At 34.6% G+C, this 20173-nt stretch overlaps 2 protein-coding genes across 2 annotated transcripts in view; one reads left to right on the top strand and one right to left on the bottom strand.

Moving 5' to 3' along the window:
- Nucleotides 1-16048, top strand: part of LOC144445529 (gamma-aminobutyric acid type B receptor subunit 1-like) — a 40704-nt gene extending 24656 nt beyond the window's left edge. The window contains exons 11-19 of the mRNA XM_078135118.1: nucleotides 858-950; nucleotides 3099-3249; nucleotides 3474-3606; nucleotides 4777-4887; nucleotides 5656-5778; nucleotides 7781-7895; nucleotides 8426-8643; nucleotides 13330-13446; nucleotides 14227-16048. Of these exons, the coding sequence (XP_077991244.1) occupies nucleotides 858-950; nucleotides 3099-3249; nucleotides 3474-3606; nucleotides 4777-4887; nucleotides 5656-5778; nucleotides 7781-7895; nucleotides 8426-8643; nucleotides 13330-13446; nucleotides 14227-14628 (1463 nt within the window). The 3' untranslated portion in view covers nucleotides 14629-16048. The remainder of the gene's footprint in view (nucleotides 1-857; nucleotides 951-3098; nucleotides 3250-3473; nucleotides 3607-4776; nucleotides 4888-5655; nucleotides 5779-7780; nucleotides 7896-8425; nucleotides 8644-13329; nucleotides 13447-14226) is intronic.
- A 3773-nt stretch (nucleotides 16049-19821) lies between these two features.
- LOC144445768 (DGAT1/2-independent enzyme synthesizing storage lipids-like) overlaps nucleotides 19822-20173 on the bottom strand; it is a 4207-nt gene continuing 3855 nt past the window's right edge. Inside the window, exon 6 of the mRNA XM_078135410.1 lies at nucleotides 19822-19929. Coding sequence (XP_077991536.1) covers nucleotides 19822-19929 — 108 coding nt within the window. The remainder of the gene's footprint in view (nucleotides 19930-20173) is intronic.

Here is a 20173-nt window from a genome sequence, read left to right as displayed (position 1 = left end):
AGCTTATAATATTGTTTAAACAGTTCAATGTCATGCGACACAACTTTAAGCCTGGGTAATCATTTGGTTCGATTCAAAACATTTTTGTTTTGTTTTGTTTTGTTTTGTTTTGTTTTGTTTTGTTCTGTTTTTATTTCACTACATACTGTAAAATATAGACATGCGTGTGACCATTCATTGAGAAACAATCTGTCGGATTTTTAATATTGAGTCATTCTCAAAGTAATCAGATTGTACGAAACATCAGAAATCGATCCCCGACTACGAGTCACGACATACAGCTGTTTTGATCAAAGTAATCAATCCACTGCTTTGACACTCCATAACATGAAGAGTCAAAATTGCATTATTGGGAGAAATAATCAAAATTCAAGTGAGATTTCCCGAGGTATAAAAGAAACACAACTCTCTCATGTATTAACTCAATTTCTGTGAACACTAAATGTCTATAAGGGTTTCATTGTTGTTACCAAGGAAACGAATACGCCAAAAGCAAATGATGTTGAATTGATTTGATTGAAGAATAATCTCAATAAACCGCAGTACTATATTTCGACAATCGGAGATAGACCACGGGACTATTTTTGACAACCTCAGATACAGACCATGGGCTATATTTTGACAATTTCAAAGATAGACCACGGGAGTATGTTTTATAACATCAAACCGCGTGATTATATCATGATAACGTTCTAAATACGGCGTAATGAAAACACTATTTATTCACCTCATTATATAAGTAAATAAAGGTTTTTTGCTTTGTTGATTTTTGCGTTTGTTTGTTTGTTTGCTTTATTGCTGAATTAGCAAATGACATATTCAAGCACTTTGATAATTCTATTATTTTTCTCCGGTAGATGGTAAAGAAGTGGTTGTTGGGATTTACTTTCCTCAAACGGATGACTCTGAAAAACTCCGATGGGATAAGGGCAAAGATATTATATGGAAAGGTATGTTTTACACCTCGACAATCATCCATGTTCAAAATTTTATATATTAGCAGCATACGTCAATCCCTTTGGCTTTGTTATAGTTCTAGCAGACTACGTATTACGAATACAGCAACTGAATTATTCAGACTACGTATTAAGAACACAGTAACTGAACAATTCAGACTACTATTAAGAACACAGTAAGTGAATAATTCAGACTACGTATTAGGAACACAGTAAGTGAATAATTCAGACTACGTATTAAGAACACAGTAAGTGAATAATTCAGACTACGTATTAGGAACACAGTAAGTGAATAATTCAGACTACGTATTAAGAACACAGTAAGTGAATAATTCAGACTACGTATTAAGAACACAGTAAGTGAACAATTCAGACTACGTATTAGGAACACAGTAAGTGAACAATTCAGACTACGTATTAGGAACACAGTAAGTGAATAATTCAGACTACGTATTAAGAACACAGTAAGTGAATGATTCAGACTACGTATTAAGAACACAGTAAATGAACAATTCAGACTACGTATTAAGAACACAGTAAGTGAACAATTCAGACTACGTATTAGGAACACAGTAAGTGAACAATTCAGACTACGTATTAAGAACACAGTAAATGAACAATTCAGACTAGGTATTAAGAACACAGTAAGTGAACAATTCAGACTACGTATTAAGAACACAGTAAGTGAAAATTCAGACTACGTATTAAGAACACAGTAAGTGAATAATTCAGACTACGTATTAGGAACACAGTAAGTGAATAATTCAGACTACGTATTAGGAACACAGTAAGTGAATAATTCAGACTACGTATTAAGAACACAGTAAGTGAACAATTCAGACTACGTATTAAGAACACAGTAAGTGAACAATTCAGACTACGTATTAAGAACACAGTAAGTGAACAGTTCAGACTACGTATTAAGAACACGGTAAATGAACAATTCAGACTACGTATTAAGAACACAGTAAGTGAACAATTCAGACTACGTATTAAGAACACAGTAAGTGAATAATTCAGACTACGTATTAAGAACACAGTAAATGAATAATTCAGACTACGTATTAAGAACACAGTAAGTGAACAATTCAGACTACGTATTAAGAACACAGTAAGTGAATAATTCAGACTACGTATTAGGAACACAGTAAGTGAATAATTCAGACTACGTATTAGGAACACAGTAAGTGAACAATTCAGACTACGTATTAAGAACACAGTAAGTGAATAATTCAGACTACGTATTAAGAACACAGTAAGTGAACAATTCAGACTACGTATTAAGAACACAGTAAGTGAATAATTCAGACTACGTATTAGGAACACAGTAAGTGAATAATTCAGACTACGTATTAAGAACACAGTAAGTGAACAATTCAGACTACGTATTAGGAACACAGTAAGTGAACAATTCAGACTACGTATTAAGAACACAGTAAATGAACAATTCAGACTACGTATTAGGAACACAGTAAGTGAATAATTCAGACTACGTATTAGGAACACAGTAAGTGAATAATTCAGACTACGTATTAGGAACACAGTAAGTGAACAATTCAGACTACGTATTAGGAACACAGTAAGTGAACAATTCAGACTACGTATTAGGAACACAGTAAGTGAACAATTCAGACTACATATTAAGAACACAGTAAGTGAATAATTCAGACTACGTATTAGGAACACAGTAAGTGAATAATTCAGACTACGTATTAGGAACACAGTAAATGAACACTTCAGACTACGTATTAGGAACACAGTAAGTGAACAATTCAGACTACTATTAAGAACACAGTAAGTGAACAATTCAGACTACGTATTAAGAACACAGTAAGTGAATAATTCAGACTACGTATTAGGAACACAGTAAGTGAACAATTCAGACTACGTATTAGGAACACAGTAAGTGAACAATTCAGACTACGTATTAGGAACACAGTAAGTGAACAATTCAGACTACGTATTAAGAACACAGTAAGTGAATAATTCAGACTACGTATTAGGAACACAGTAAGTGAACAATTCAGAATAACGACGTCATGTATTTATTCATTTCTCACCCTCCCCTCCTAGCAGGTGTGCCAGCTTTCTAGATCGTACGTATTTATTCCTCACCCCTCCCCTCCTTTTTTCATATTTCAGGTGGAAAACCTCCTAAAGATGCTACCGTGGTTATTGAGGAGTTTCAGCGTATTCCTGTTCTGTACGTTATGATATTTGCTGGTCTAGCTGGAGGTGGTGTGCTGCTGGCACTTGGCTTTCTAGTGTTTACACTTGTTTACTGGAAAAGAACGTAAGTATTTACTACCGAATTATTTAGTATAACTGAAAATGCAATGCAAAATAAAGAGTGTCGAAACGGTAGTTGTACAGCGCATGCAAATGTTGTAATTGAAAAGATGGTGCTGCTGCTGCTGCTGCTGATGATCATGATAATGATGATGATGGTGATGATGATGATCTCACACACATAATCACAGGCATGCACACATAGACAAATGAATTGTATTATTATAGGTGCATCAGCAAAGCAGCGCCTGGATATCTGGTTATTCTGATTATTGGCATTATACTGGTTTACATTACTGTGGGTGTACTTGGTTTAGATGCTGGTATTATCGGACAGGAACACTTGACAAAGTTATGTACGGTAAGTCATTGCCTAGACGATCGATCCATCTACAAACCCCATCCATACGTCTGTCTGTCTGTCTGTCTGTCTGTCTGTCTGTCTGTCTGTCTGTCTGTCTGTCTGTCTGTCTGTCTGTCTGTCTGTCTGTCTGTCGCTGACTCTGTCTCTGTCTCTGTAGATCCGATATCTCAAAAACTACTAACATTTTTATCATTCTTGCAACACACATTATGGTAATGGTAAGAACTGATAAGAATTTAGTAAACATCCAATGAATATTAATGTCTCATTTAGTAAACATCCAATGAATATTAATTATCATTTGGTAAACATCCATGCAATGAATATTAATGTATCATTTGGTAAACATCCAATGAATATTAATGTATCATTTGGTAAACATCCAATGAATATCAATGTATCATTTGGGTAAACATCCAATGACTATTAATGTATCATTGGGTTAACATCCGATGAATATTAATTATCATTTGGTAAACATCCAATGACTATTAATGTATCTTTTGGTAAACATCCAATGACTATTAATGTATCATTTGGTAAACATCCAATGACTATTAATGTATCATTTGGTAAACATCCAATGACTATTAATGTATCATTTGGTAAACATCCAATGACTATTAATGTATCTTTTGGTAAACATTCAATGACTATTAATGTATCATTTGGTAAACATCCAATGACTATTAATGTATCATTTGGTAAACATCCAATGACTATTAATGTATCTTTTGGTAAACATCCAATGACTATTAATGTATCATTTGGTAAACATCCAATGACTATTAATGTATCATTTGGTAAACATCTAATGAATATTAATGTATCATTTGGTAAACATCCAATGACTATTAATGTATCATTTGGTAAACATCCAATGAATATTAATGTATCATTTGGTAAACATCCAATGAATATTAATGTATCATTTGGTAAACATCCAATGAATATTAATGTATCATTTGGGTAAACATCCAATGACTATTAATGTATCATTGGGTAAACATCCAATGAATATTAATGTATCATTTGGTAAACATCCGATGAATATTAATTATCATTTGGTAAACATCCAATGAATATTAATGTATCATTTGGGTAAACATCCAATGAATATTAATGTATCAGGCGATATCTTATTCTTTCTATATTTTATGGCAACAGATTCGTGCGTGGACTTTACCCATTGGTTTTACTCTATCCTATGGTACTATATTCTCTAAAGTGTACAGAGCTCATAAACTGTTCACTACGAAGGCCAATCTATGGAAACCGGTAGGTAACTTGACTGACCTTTGACATGGTAGTACAATTTGCTTTGAATTATGGGAATGTAAATAAGAATTCCAACATTTTCTCAGAGAATTGTTAATTCCATATCCGTTCATCCTCATTGAAAATTAATGAAACTCAAATATGGAATAATCACAAAAGTATTTTTTAAACAATGGACAATGTTGATGTGAAGTTCAAATTGAAAAGTCAAAACCATATATATGTGATGTCTCATTATATTTTGTGACCATTTCCACAGTGAAATCACATGTAGTTTAGTTGTTATATGTTATTCCAATCATAATACTCGCTGTGTTTTATAAAATGTTTGTATGGACAGTGATTATCTCCTTAACCACGTGTATTACAGTGTTAGCAGTCTGTATTTTTTACATTACAGAAGCATGCTGTATTAATTAGATTTTTCATTTTAACTTCCCCTCCATCTCGTATAGTGCTAGCAGTCTGTACGTTTTGCATTCATCGACTTTACGATGAGAGATCTGGTTGTAGAGACTCGTATAACCTGTGTATATAGGGACACGGTGTAGATGCTTATAAAATAAAACATTGATACACGTCGTCACTAGTTTTCAACGAGAGTACTGATAATGCAATTTAACTAAATTATATACCTAGCAATGTATCGTTGAAACGATTCCAAGCCAAGTATTAAGATATATCTACAGGTAATAGGAGCTTGTAGACAGGAATAATTTGCACGTGTATATGTATTTCAGATAAAAATCGATGTTTTTTTATTTGTAGGGATCCCACACATTGCCTATATTTGGTCGTTTAACTGTTTTCCTGATGGTAGATGTAGTTATTCTTACTGTATGGATTATCAAATTCCCAATGGAATTAGCCGTGGAGAACCAGAAGACGATTGTAAGTGGCATATTAATTTACCTTTACACGCTTACTATTGCTGTTCTTGATGGAAGTACGTGCAAAATTCAGCAGACCTTTCTCTGAAACCCAAATCACTACTACAAATACGCGCGGTTGTCGTTTTGTTCCATTCCATTAAGATATGTTAAGGTTTTAACCTAACATTTCTGTATCTCGCCGATTTTTCCTTTGAAAAAGAATATTTATTCGAAACGTCGGATTTTACATCTATTTATACGAATGCATTTCTTTCTACATACATACATACATACATACATACATACATACATACATACATACATACACATACATACATACATACATACATACATACATACATACATACATACATACATACATACATACATACATACATACATTTGAATGTTGAGAATATACAGTTCACAGTTAACAAACAAACACATCATTGAAATTAAACTCCTATTCTTAGTCAGTTACTCTGATAATATTGAATATATCTCTGTTATCATTTCAAACATCCGCATGCACGTTTGATAGCACAGGCATCGTATATAGTATACTACAGTACCTTACTGCATTTGATTCAATCGAAAAACGAACCCGTACGACAGATTTCATTAATACTCAGATATGACAGCTGCCTCAAGGCAATCTACTATACGTCCAGTATTATACTTAATGTTTGTGAGGAGGCAGCTGATATTTTATAATGCGCCACGGGTAGAAATTTTAAAAATTCATACTAACTTATCTGCTTCTGTGTAATGACTTGTAATACCCACAGTACGCCATCCTCTAATCACGAGATTTCTATTAACCCCGGCGGGGATGAGACGCAAGTTCTTTTAATAATACACGTACAAAATGTGATGATGTGATCACGATAGTTTTTTTTCACATCGCGTGACTTTCACGTATTTGTATGGCCCGAGAAATAATTTACAACTTTATATAGATGAGTTGTAAGACCCTTGGGGATAAGGAGTACTGTGCAAGGGCTGCTTTGTCAATACATATTTTCTTCATTATTATTTTATGGGGGAAAACTCATAGAATTTGGAGAATTGATTCGCCTAGTTTGAATAATCAAAGAAATGGCAAATGTGAATCGTGAGAATGTTGTGCTAGATCAAATATGTTTTCAATACGGCATTTTTAAACGCACTTGCATTTGTCAGATGCAATATCTCTTTTGGTGAACTCCCCTTCTTAAGGTCTTAAAAAGGGGGATTTTCTCTCCCTCTCGGTGGTCGGATTATTTTGACTCTGATCGCAATACTGACCATAATATTATAAGCTCCCTATATACAAGGACATAGAGCAAAATCAGTGTCGAGTATGAATTTACCGGTATTTTGTTGAAAAATATTTAACAATTAATTATCACTATACTTATACTTATACACAGTGATACTTCTATGCTATGTATCTTGATATGATATTATTTTCATAATTTGTTTTCTTACAAATGTTATCGTTAAAGATATGGCGAAAGTACAAAATAGGATATTTTATAGTGACAGATATGTACCATTACCTACCTAACAAATATCCCCATGGCATATCTGATACTTTTCTACAATGTGATTATCTTACTCAATTTTACTAACAAAATTAGGTTAAGTTATTTTTTTCTCTTGAATCTCTTCCCCATGAATAAGTGTTTTGTTTCCAGTTTCGTGTTTGCAAACGATAACGTATTAAATAGTTTATAACTAAGATATGAAAATACAATTGGCATAGATTTTGATAACAAGGCGAATAAAGGAATATCTCTATTTATTGTATATACGAGATAATGTTCGGCTATGTATTTTCTTCAGTGAAATCAAAATAATGGTAAACTTTACGTTCTGATTTTGTCTCATGTCCATTTTCCAATTTCTGTTAGTCCTTTCGGTTATTGTCATTATCTAAACCGATTTCACAATGTGTTAACTGTGTATGTTCTGAAACAGCCACATCCCAACAACGCAACCATAACAAACCATAACTACAGAATTGTTGTATATTTTAGGTTGATGAAGACAACAATATAGAAATCATCCCACGTATTGAGTATTGTGATAAAGGGAAGTCTATCTATTTTATTGCTGCATTGATGGTGTTTCACGGTTTACAACTTTTACTTGGTAAGAATCCTGAACATAAGTTAACATTTACAATCATTCAGTAATATATATGTATCTGGCCACAAATGGTCATCGACCAGAATCTTTAATATAAGTTAACATTTACAATCATTCAGTAATATATATGTATCTGGCCACAAATGGTCATCGACCAGAATCTTTAATATAAGTTAACATTTACAATCATTCAGTAATATATATGTATCTGGCCACAAATGGTCATCGACCAGAATCTTTAATATAAGTTAACATTTACAATCATTCAGTAATATACACGTACCTGGCCACAAATGGCCATCGGTCATAATTTGTTATTGAAAAAAGTTTCAGATATTGGAATCGAAAATTCCCTCAGAGAAAACTATACCGAGTAAGGTATTGTCGAAAGTGCACGTAGACCAACATACATTTGTCCACATATATTACAAGTAAAGACTGACATAACCCGAAAATAATCCTCTCATTTGTGCACTTTATCACATTTAATCTTAAATGTATTAAAAGTGTTGTCTACTTTCATTTCATATTAGGTGCCTTCTTATCGTATGAGACACGTGAAGTTAAGATACCATCTCTAAATGACGTCTTTTTCAACGGAATAGCGACATACACCATCGTGACATTAAGCATCATCTGTGCCCCTTTGTCATTCATTATCAACAATAAACCTGATATCGCCTTCTTAATCGAGGCCTCACTCGTATGGTCTGCCTGTACACTGACACTCTTCATAATCTTCATACCAAAGGTAAGGCTCAGACAAGAAAACAAGGTTTGAGGATAAGGACAACTCTTAATTATCGTAGTTCTATGAAATTTACGAATTGACGTAGGATGTGGTCTCACGTCATGTAGATAAACCAATAAAATACGCCATTACAAGTTGGATTTTGAGGTAGGATATGGTCTCAAGTCATGTAGATAAACCAATAAAATACGCCATTACAAGTTGGATTTTGAGGTAGGATATGGTCTCAAGTCATGTAGATAAACCAATAAAATACGCCATTACAAGTTGGATTTTAACGTAGGATATGGTCTCAAGTCATGTAGATAAACCAATAAAATACGCCATTACAAGTTGGATTTTAACGTAGGATATGGTCTCATGTCATGTAGATAAACCAATAAAATACGCCATTACAAGTTGGATTTTGAGGTAGGATATGGTCTCAAGTCATGTAGATAAACCAATAAAATACGCCATTACAAGTTGGATTTTAACGTAGGATATGGTCTCAAGTCATGTAGATAAACCAATAAAATACGCCATTACAAGTTGGATTTTAACGTAGGATATGGTCTCATGTCATGTAGATAAACCAATAAAATACGCCATTACAAGTTGGATTTTGAGGTAGGATATGGTCTCAAGTCATGTAGATAAACCAATAAAATACGACATTACAAGTTGGATTTTGAGGTAGGATATGGTCTCAAGTCATGTAGATAAACCAATAAAATACGACATTACAAGTTGGATTTTGAGGTAGGATATGGTCTCAAGTCATGTAGATAAACCAATAAAATACGACATTACAAGTTGGATTTTGAGGTAGGATATGGTCTCATGTCATGTAGATAAACCAATAAAATACGCCATTACAAGTTGGATTTTGAGGTAGGATATGGTCTCAAGTCATGTAGATATAAACCAATAAAATACGACATTACAAGTTGGATTTTGAGGTAGGATATGGTCTCAAGTCATGTAGATAAACCAATAAAATACGCCATTACAAGTTGGATTTTGAGGTAGGATATGGTCTCATGTCATGTAGATAAACCAATAAAATACGACATTACAAGTTGGATTTTGAGGTAGGATATGGTCTCAAGTCATGTAGATAAACCAATAAAATACGACATTACAAGTTGGATTTTGAGGTAGGATATGGTCTCAAGTCATGTAGATAAACCAATAAAATACGACATTACAAGTTGGATTTTGAGGTAGGATATGGTCTCAAGTCATATAGATAAACCAATAAAATACGACATTACAAGTTGGGTCGCAAGCCAGGGTCGAAAAACCAATGAAATACTCCATTACCAATCTGATTAAAATCCGATGTCGATGTCGGCTAATCGTTCATTGCTATTTCACCTTCGTTATTTTGCCTGAATTGACCTTCGTGGTACATGTTTACGCTTTTATCCTGTAGAGGAGGCATCATGATAAAAACGTAAACATATTGTACCACGAAGGTCAATTCGGGCAAAATAACGGAGGTAAAATAGCAATGAACGATTAGCCGTCATCTATATCGGATTTTAATCAGATTTCTCCATTACGAGCTGAGTCATCAGTGACTTCGTCCACGAAACATACGCAATCAATAGTCGATTAAAAAAGAACGTTGTTAGATCAGCTTTGACTTGCACTTTTATAAATACACACCGACCTTCATGACAAACGGTATCATCGTACTTTATAATCGATTTTAAGATTGCATTTTTACCTTCACTGTTGGCTATTCTGTTGCTTAGCGACCAGTTTTCGGATGAACCATGCTTTGTGATAAAACCGTTCTTGATAGAATATTGCATCAATAAATACGATTACACGTTGTATCAGCACAGGGTGAACTGTAAGAGAGACATACCCGGTATATGTATCAAACATGTGAAAGATTCTCTTAAGGAGACAACAGTAATTACAAGGGGGGGGGGCACTTTATACAAATCGATCGGGGGGGGGGGCATATTTTGGAAAACGGGCCATTAGGGTTACATTTTACTTTGACTCAGGTTTTTTTTATTTAACTTTGCATTATTTTGTGATTTTGGCACGATCCCACCCTCTGCCACTGGTTCCAAATCTTACTGCTACCACATCCCACCACTACTACAATTGGAAAGTATTACTAATGTCATAAACATAGTGAAATACACGGAATTAACTGTTAGTTGTAGTGTGAGGAGAGGAGTGGGTGTCACATCAGTAGATGGGGAACAGTATGGCAAGATAACGTGGAGGAGTAGAGATGTTGACCTTGGTCAGTTGTGTGTTCATCTATTCTTTGGGAGTTCTGATATTCAGCTCAGCTGAGCCCAAAAGCAGGCATTTAGTACAAACAGTTATATCACTTCTTGTTTCTTAACCCTTTGTTTCACGAGTAAATTATTTACATGGTGGGTTGTTGGTGGCCGAGAGGTTAAATCACTTGCCTCTTACCACTGCGGCCGGGGTTTGAACCCATTCAGGGTTGTCGGTGGCCGAGTGGTTAAACCACTTGCCTCTTACCACCGCGGTCGCCGGGGTTTGAACCCATTCAGGATTCGATTAAATTTACCACGCTGTGTTGTTCAGTTTGACTCTACAACGGACGTTTCCCTGGGCACTTCGTTTCCTCCTGCATTAACACTGAACCCATGAGGTATGGCCCTCACTGGACTTCTTGCAAGATGAAGAACTATCCCGTATATATAAAGATTATACACGATTGCATCGACACTGTGTAGTATTGCACTGGTTCGGTGCAATATCGAGATATTGTACTCGTACGATGCAGTGTTAAGACAATACTCTACACTAGACCAATTATGCATTTGTTGAACGTCTAATCAAATGCAGAAAACACAGAATGTGACATGTTACTTTTGAACATAGGTGCAACATGTAGCATTAGTTTTTCGTTTTGACCTTTTGTTTTCTTTTCTTCTGGGTTTTGCACTCAAAACTAGCTTTAGTGAAAACCCAGGAACAATAAAAAGCTAAAAACCAAAAAGCGTGAACTCAAAAACAAAAACTACAATTATTGTAACTAGTATCAAACTGTACATTTGTTAATTCAAAAGCAGTGGATTTCAATGCCTTCACCTTGCTTACCTCAAAGAATATATGCTGATCAAATTCGAGGTCTTTTTGCAGGTCGAAAATAGAACTTTATCACCAAACTATGAAGAATTGTCAACCATACGATGACTGTACACCAAAACATTAGGATGAGAATAGTGATCATTGATGTCTCTAAATTTCTGATAATTTTCGTAGCTTTTGAAATTTAAGAAGTTGATAAATGACGAGAACATTCTCTCAAACAAAATGCGAGTAAGATACAGATTTTGAAGAACGTATAACACTACACATACAACTACACTGAAATGACGTATAATGTCCAATGAGCAATGGCCTACCTGTGGACCTGAAAACAGCTATCGTTACACTATTCCGGAATAGTGTGGTAGCGATAACCGTTCTCAAGTCTACAGGTAGGCTAAATTAGTAAAGACCCTCGCTTACAATCAGACTTCCAGAGGGGCTATAGTAATACTAATAGATCAATGGTCAGTGAAATCACACAGGATGTTGAGGCACGCAAAGCAGATGATTTGATTTCGGGTCTTGTGGATGGAAATATTTTTTAGAAGGTGTAAAACTTTAGAGCTCACAAGAATTTCTACTCACCAGTCTGTTCCCGGAAGTCAAACTAGATTACTATCTCTACAAACAGTGAAACGCTCAATACTTGTAGAAGACAAGTGAAGGTACAATGCCAACCGGCGACATGTGATTGTATTACAACTAAAACTTTCAGTGACAAAATTGACGGAAACATGTGTTCATCAAGTGCCACGTGGTTAAAATGAATTGGCCAATCACTGGCATGTTGATCGCAATGACTTGCTAATTTGTTTACACATCCTCAAACCCGATTGGCCAATTTATGAGCACACACAGGTGATTTGCTGTCCATTCAAAATTATAATCTTCCCAACGCTTTCGGTTGTGTGAAGATTTAATTTTTTGGTGTTAATCAGCTGCTTTTAACCATATATTTGGTCAAGAAATTTTGTCTTCAATAATAACAAGTTTTTGAACACGTGATTGGTGTGAACGTGCGCGACGCACTAGATTAGACTTGAGTTCATTAACCATTGCAAACTCTCTTTGGTGGTAATAATAGTGGTAATAACAAATGCGTTAAAAAAAATATCAATGAGGTGGGATCATTACTTCATAAAAATTCCCTGTCTCTCGTGGGATTCGAACCCAGGACCTCCTGACTACTAATTTTGAACTCTAACAACTACACCACAGGCAGTCGGTATTAACAATGTTTTTCATTGAAATATTTGAAGAGGGGGAAGGTCATATTTTAGAGAAAGAAAATTGAGAGAGGGTCACTTTTTAGCACATCGGACTGGGGTGGGGGTGGGTGGGAGGTGTGGGTGGGTGGTAACATTTTATGCCAAAGACTGGGGTTGATTTCCTCCGGCTCTCCCCCATTGTGATTATTGAACCGGGCTCCCTTATAATTAGAACACACATACATTATATAGGTATGTTGAATGTTGCATCAGTACGATTGCACGTTGTATAAGATAGACATATAAAGTATTAAAACATCCATGTATCAAACGTGTGAAGGATCTCTCAGAGCACATATCGTGAGTTCAAAGTTGCTTGTTTGTGTTTTTAACTATCCAGATATTCTATCTACGAGGCTCATTCCATGAAAGGAGAAATACTCGAAGTAAATCTGATGAACAAATCTACGAAGAGGAGGTAGATGAAGAGACCAAGTTACGTCATAAGTTGGATGAGGTTAGTTCACCTTTGACTCAGCAAATAGTAGGGTTGCTTTTACCACACCAACTTGCATCATGTTATATCAACTGTCTAGTAAATCTTTTAAAGGAACATTTATTCCTGTTTAAACCCTGTTACAATTTAAAAAAGGCTAAATCATCATCATCATCATCATCATCATCATCATCATCATCATCATCATCATCATCATCACCACCACCACCACCACCACCACCACCACCACCACCACCACCACCACCACCATAACTAGCCCTAGCAGCTGTCTCCATGGAAATTTGGAGCAGTGTCAACATGTATAACCTGTTCTGTATTCCGTTAGTACGTTAAACATTCACAATATTTTGATCACATGATTTCTTCGTCAGTCGGTTGCCATGTGCTCAATTCAGCTGTATACTGGGTTCCTTATAGATGAAGCCATGACAATTTCTCTGGTGGGGATATTCCTACAACATATTCCAAATCATTTATTACTTTAACCCTTAGTAACCAAGACCACAGGGGACCCAGCAACCGTGTGACAAACAAAACAAAACAAAACAAAACAAAACAAACAAACAAACAAATAAATAAATAAACTATCAAATAAATGACAAATGAACAAGCAAACGAACGACAAGTATGGGGACAAATAAAATAATTAAATAAACCAGCAAATAAACAGATACTCGTGGGGGTATACGAGATATTTTTTTTTGTACCCATCACATCTTGGTTGTAGCGTTTGTATGGTACGATAGTAAAAACACTTTTCTTGTTGATATACCCTTGTAGGTTGAAGAGGAAATCGAACTTGTCAAAAAAGAAATCCACCGTCGCAAGAAATTTGGACGCTACGCAACTATGCGTGGTTGCGGCATTTGGTTCTTTGGGCATCACTTCGGGTGTACATGCGGTGGTCAGAGCGGGAAATACGACATCGACCAAGCAGACGAGGACGAACTCGGTGCTTACACCAATCAATCTTTTGAAGTTGCTGAAATGAATGTATCTGGACCGCTACAATTCGTCCCATCGTCCTCTGCTAAGACCCCAGAAAGAGCAGTTGAGGCGGCAGAAATGAAAAATATCGTTGTTGAGGAAATAAGTCAGGTGACCCCTAGTGATAGAGAGTCTACTGCGATGACATCTATTGCAGAAAACACCGACGACCCATCGGACACTTTACAAGTTTAAATTCATGTCCTACTATACAGTTTTAATGTATTTGAAATTTTCACAATAGGCACATATTTTCAATATTTTCGAACTTTTATACTTTTCACTATGAAATAAGTCAGTTGAAATATTTTTCAATAATAGCTGGTCAGATACAGGCGCACACTGAGTACTATACTGGTAAACGACCGTCGTAGACAGCGAACCGACGATTTCTCTAATGCGTATGTAAGGGCGCCCGCAACGACAAACCTTAAGTCTACTGATACGCCCGTGAAATGATTTCATAATTGTCATGTGTTCAGTATACGCCGATTTTGGATCATTTTGATGTATCGTGTCCTCAGCTAGTTCCGTTCGGACATGACCTGGAGTATCTGTTGACGATCATTGTTAGCGGCATTCTTTGCAGGCGACTATGAATGGAAATTATAGCGCCCTCATGTTATTATTATTCATCGACATTTACTATTCTTGCACACGCATTTTTAGATTTGATGTCTAGATCTTGTCTTTTAATCAGTTGATCACATATATGTTGTTAACAAATGTACGCACGTTATTTCAAGATGAATGCCTTAAAATATATAGGCATCGTTCGTTAAGTGTTACTTATTGACCACAGTACTTGAGATTTTGGAACATTTTTGGCAATCACGAAGAGTTCTGTATTATCGAGACACGATAGACCTCAAGACTTTGACACTGAGCTAGGATGCCGGCCAGTTTCACAAAAAACATGTTTTTGATAAAAAATATATCGCTTTTGATTAAAAACATAAAAGTTAGACCACCAATTTTAGACATAACAGTAAAGTTCTCATTGGAAATACCTTTTTGAAAAAAAATAGCTTTACTGAAAACGGAGGCATGTCAAGTGTAGAGCATTGTATAATTTTCAGCGCACCTTGAAGCACAGAAGGTATATTTATATGTGCGGTAATTACAATAGTTTTAAGGATATTGTTGGAGAATAATATGTAAAAGATAAGTTAGCTGTAAGTGAGAATGCACACAACAGTTGTTTTGCAGCAGCAGCAGCAGCAGCAACAACAGCAACAACAACAATGTAGAATTTTAGGGTTGATCGTAATAACTATAGCTATGGGTGCATGCATGCAGCACCTGTTGGATTTCATTTTCATTAAAAAATTGCATCAGAATTTCAGCGTTTAAGATTCCACAGTAGATAATCAATGAATGGTAACAGAATGGGGCTAGAAAAGAGATGATAAAATGGTATGTTATTGAATAATAGGAATGGAAGTTTATAGAGATGTGTTTTAGACTTAGTAAATACATCTCCAGTAAGGTTAGATGGATAGATTATCTAGTAAGGTGAGATGGATAGATTATCCAGTAAGGTTAGATGGATAGATTATCCAGTGATGTACTGTTTTATTACATACAAGAGTGTTGTTGGCCTTTTTCACATATATTGGTATTAAAAATTGTAGATGTTCATGTTGCACTTGAAGTCAGTGTCATTAATTTAGGTGAAACGAATATAGATGTCGAAGTTGAACCACTTTGGGTGAGAGCAAGTAATAAACACATTCAAGACTGGTATCCTGGTGGTAACATATAGTCTCACTTAGCACTGTTGAACAGTCCAGCATATACACAACTGACACACACTTTTCATTTTTATCCTTATTTATTTATTTATTTATTTATTTTATTTATTTATTTATTTATTCATTCATTTACAATTTGTCATATATAAAAATCTCACTCATAAAATTAGATCCATAACAATTACATCTGCATCTGTACACACAGTTAACATGTCTATATGAATATGTGTACTTCCACTTCATAAAAGCAAGCCTTACTGACAAAATAATATGCATTTGCTATTTTCAACACTTCATGTTCAAGGCAAATCTTACTGGCCAAACTGCTATTAAAACACCCTTAAAATATCTGATAATGTGTATACTAAAAAATAATACAAAGAACCACTTTCAGAAATGACATAGACACAGCCTGACCACTGTACAAAATACACCTAACATAATATATATTAACACCTCAGAGTTGACAGTACACATGTGATTATGCATAACGTGCTCAGTAATGGAACTTTGAATTGTTTTGAAGTAATTGCAATGTAATCTTCACATCATGTCCAATGTCCATATACACCATCACTTGGCTGTTGCATTTGGCTATACCCCTATTGTTATCTTTGCCATATACACCATCACTTGGCTGTTGCATTTGGCTATACCCCTATTGTTATCTTTGTCATATACACCATCACTTGGTTGTTGCATTTGGCTCTACCCCTATTGTTATCTTTGCCATATACACCATCACTTGGCTGTTGGAATTTGACTATGCCCCTATTGTTATCTTTGCCATATACATCATTTGGCTATAGGACTGCAGAATCAGTTCAGATGTGCTAAAAACTAATAGACGCAATGTATGTCTTTTTTATATAATGTAACTATAATGAATGACAGACTGTACTAACCCATCATGGCATGTAATTGCTATCAATTGCTAACAAAAAACAAGTAAGTGTAACATTATCTAAAAAGGGGTTGAGTTGTAAGATACTTTAATAAATTGGTTTTATGTCATCTCAATCATTTTCATTTCAGAGAGGAATGACTATCATTTGCATATATTACAGAAATGAATTATATGGTAAATACATGTATATATATATGATACAAGGTGCACTGACATAAACTAAATGCACAACTGATGGTATATACAGCTACACATTCACATGACAAAGTGCAATGCTCTAGTAAGCATTATCTGATTGGCTACAGACAAATACAAGCATACAACTTTGAATATTCAAGCATAATACTATCAGTTTCTACCTGCAAACTTCTGAATGTCTGTGTTATATCAACTATGATAGCTATCTACTCTGAATGCCTTATGCCAGAAACTTCTACATCAACAGTTCGTAAAATAGGATCCAAAATCAGACTTGTTTCAAAATATTGGACCTGGATAATTTGTAATTGTTTATAAAAATGACAAGTAATACACCATATTATTCCAATGATCGAAAAGATAGAATATTAAACATGTAATATAGTTTGGCCATATATGTTGGTTCACTATTTGAAGTGCTTTCAGACTGGAATGGAAGATGGGAAATGTGGTTAGAATCATTCAGTATTGTAGCATACTTTATGTTACTTTATGTTCCTCCTTTCTTAATAAAGTGGCAAAGGCCGACTTTGTAAGCATATTACTCAAGTGAAAGAACTTAAACAAAAACCACATTCAACTATATTATTAATGTCAATGCATGTCTTCTATAATATTACACAATTGTCTTCTGGCATGGTTAGGACAGCTGATTGCATATTATGGAGTTCCTGAAGATTATTTGATATATGATAAATTACGTCATCAGATTTTTCATGGGTTATATCCAAAGCCAAATAGTCATGAATATTTCAATCCAGGTAAAAGTCAAGGTAAATATTTATATATGATGTACTTTTTCAATGTAAATCTGCCCTTCTTGGGATGAAGTAACATTTTATACTATTCACAAATGTTTTGGCAGCTTTCTTAAACTATGGAAACAGAATGATGTATTGTATTGTATTGTATTGTATTGTATTGTATTGTATTGTATTGTATCACATTACATTGCATTGTATTGTATTGTATTGTATTGTATTGTATTGCATTGTTTTGGTTAATGTTGAAATATTATAAGTACTTAAGAAATAAAAAAATTCTCTAAAAGTAAAATAAGTAAAGTAAAGTAAATAATGAAGTGTAAACTGCATGTTTTAACTGCATGTCTATAAAACCATTTGTTTTTAACTTGTACAGTTTCTTTGATGGATAAAAGTAACTTAGTGTATGAAAGAGATGGTGCTTTTATGACTTAATACTTTTGAATATTAAAGGTTTTCAATGTTGATAAAACTTAATATTTTTGAATACTAAAGGTTTTCATGTTGCTAGAACATCTATAGGTAAATTTATGAGGGTGACCAACAAGAATATTGAAATGCAATATAGCATACAAAGAGACAACACATCCCCAAAAGTTTGCTTAAATCCAAACATTCAATTGCTTGTGCTGCATGATGTGTTTTTAATTGAAATTGAGATCTGACACATTGTGTCCGTTGGAAGGTATTTGAAATATATCTTAAACATGTGATCATACAACTTGTTTTCCTCTTGGAAAATTATCATTCAAAGTATCAAATAAAATAAACAAAACTAACAGTAATGCCTCCCAATGTGTAGCTGGACACAATGAAAATTAATCAGGGAAAGAGACAAATTCATATAAACCTCTTATCAAAACATTCCACTATGCTGAGTACAAAATCAATAAATGTAACCATGCGTGATGTCTCATTATAGTTGGTGATTATTTCAACACAGAGATCAAACACGGTTATTTTTATTTATCTTTTTAATTAACAATTTTTTTTTAGGATTTCAGTCACAATAGGAATGTTTTGCAATGATTACCTCCTAAAAACAGTTCAGTCTATTCTTTTTTTGCAGCCTGAATAATATTGATTGCAACACATTGGTGTACATATATAGCACATAAAGATACCCTATAGGTCATGTGCATCACTGAACGACAACTGTACTAAATTTATCATTGTTCCCACAAACTCTATGGTCCTACATGTTTGATATTTTCTGGGACTTTGTCATGTATTGAGTTTTACTTTCTGGTAATATCTATAGTAAATTGTAAATATATACAAGTTGGTTGGAATATCTGACTAGCTCACCTATAAAGAGGAAATTGCTTTCTAGCACATTGTGTAATTCCTCTAATAACTAGAGCTAAAATATATAAATTCTATGTGTAAATATCATATGTTTTAATTGACTGTTATGTTAATTATTGTTATGTTGATTAATTACATGTCTCAGTATGGCTACTCTTTTTATTGCTTCCAACATATTTTTTGTTTGACAAGATTATCACTGAACTAAATAACACACTCCATAGTCTCTCTATCTTGACAATTGTGTTCAGTCTAATGGTCTCTCTATTACAGCAATTGTGTTCAGTCTAATGGTCTCTCTATTACAGCAATTGTGTTCAGTCTAATGGTCTCTCTATTACGGCAATTGTGTTCAGTCTAATAGTCTCTCTATCATGACAATTGTGTTCAGTCTAATAGTCTCTATCATGACAATTGTGTTCAGTCAAAGCAGGAAAGACATTCCCAGGTATTTTAACTAATCTACCTTGGTTTGCCGAAATGAGAAGCGTTCTGTGAGGGCACGGAAGACGTTACCAGGTATTTGCTGATGAGTGACTATGAGCTGACGCAGTGCATCTTCAGCCTGTGTGTTACAAAGGAAAAACATTGAAAAATGAAACTGTCAACCCAATCTTGTTTTCTGACATCCTTAACCCCAATATCACACTTTAACTTCACTTCACCAGTGTCTTAAATGATTTGCCCGACATGTATACAACACTAAATAAATACATGTACAGAACACATACAGAGCAGATACATGTACAGAACACACACATGTACAGAACACACACATGTACAGAACACATACAGAACACATACATGTA

This window comes from Glandiceps talaboti, chromosome 14 (assembly GCF_964340395.1).
Source record: "Glandiceps talaboti chromosome 14, keGlaTala1.1, whole genome shotgun sequence".
NCBI lineage: Eukaryota > Metazoa > Hemichordata > Enteropneusta > Spengelidae > Glandiceps > Glandiceps talaboti.
Note: the sequence above shows the minus strand (reverse complement) of the source record. Positions and strands in the feature narration are given on the sequence as shown.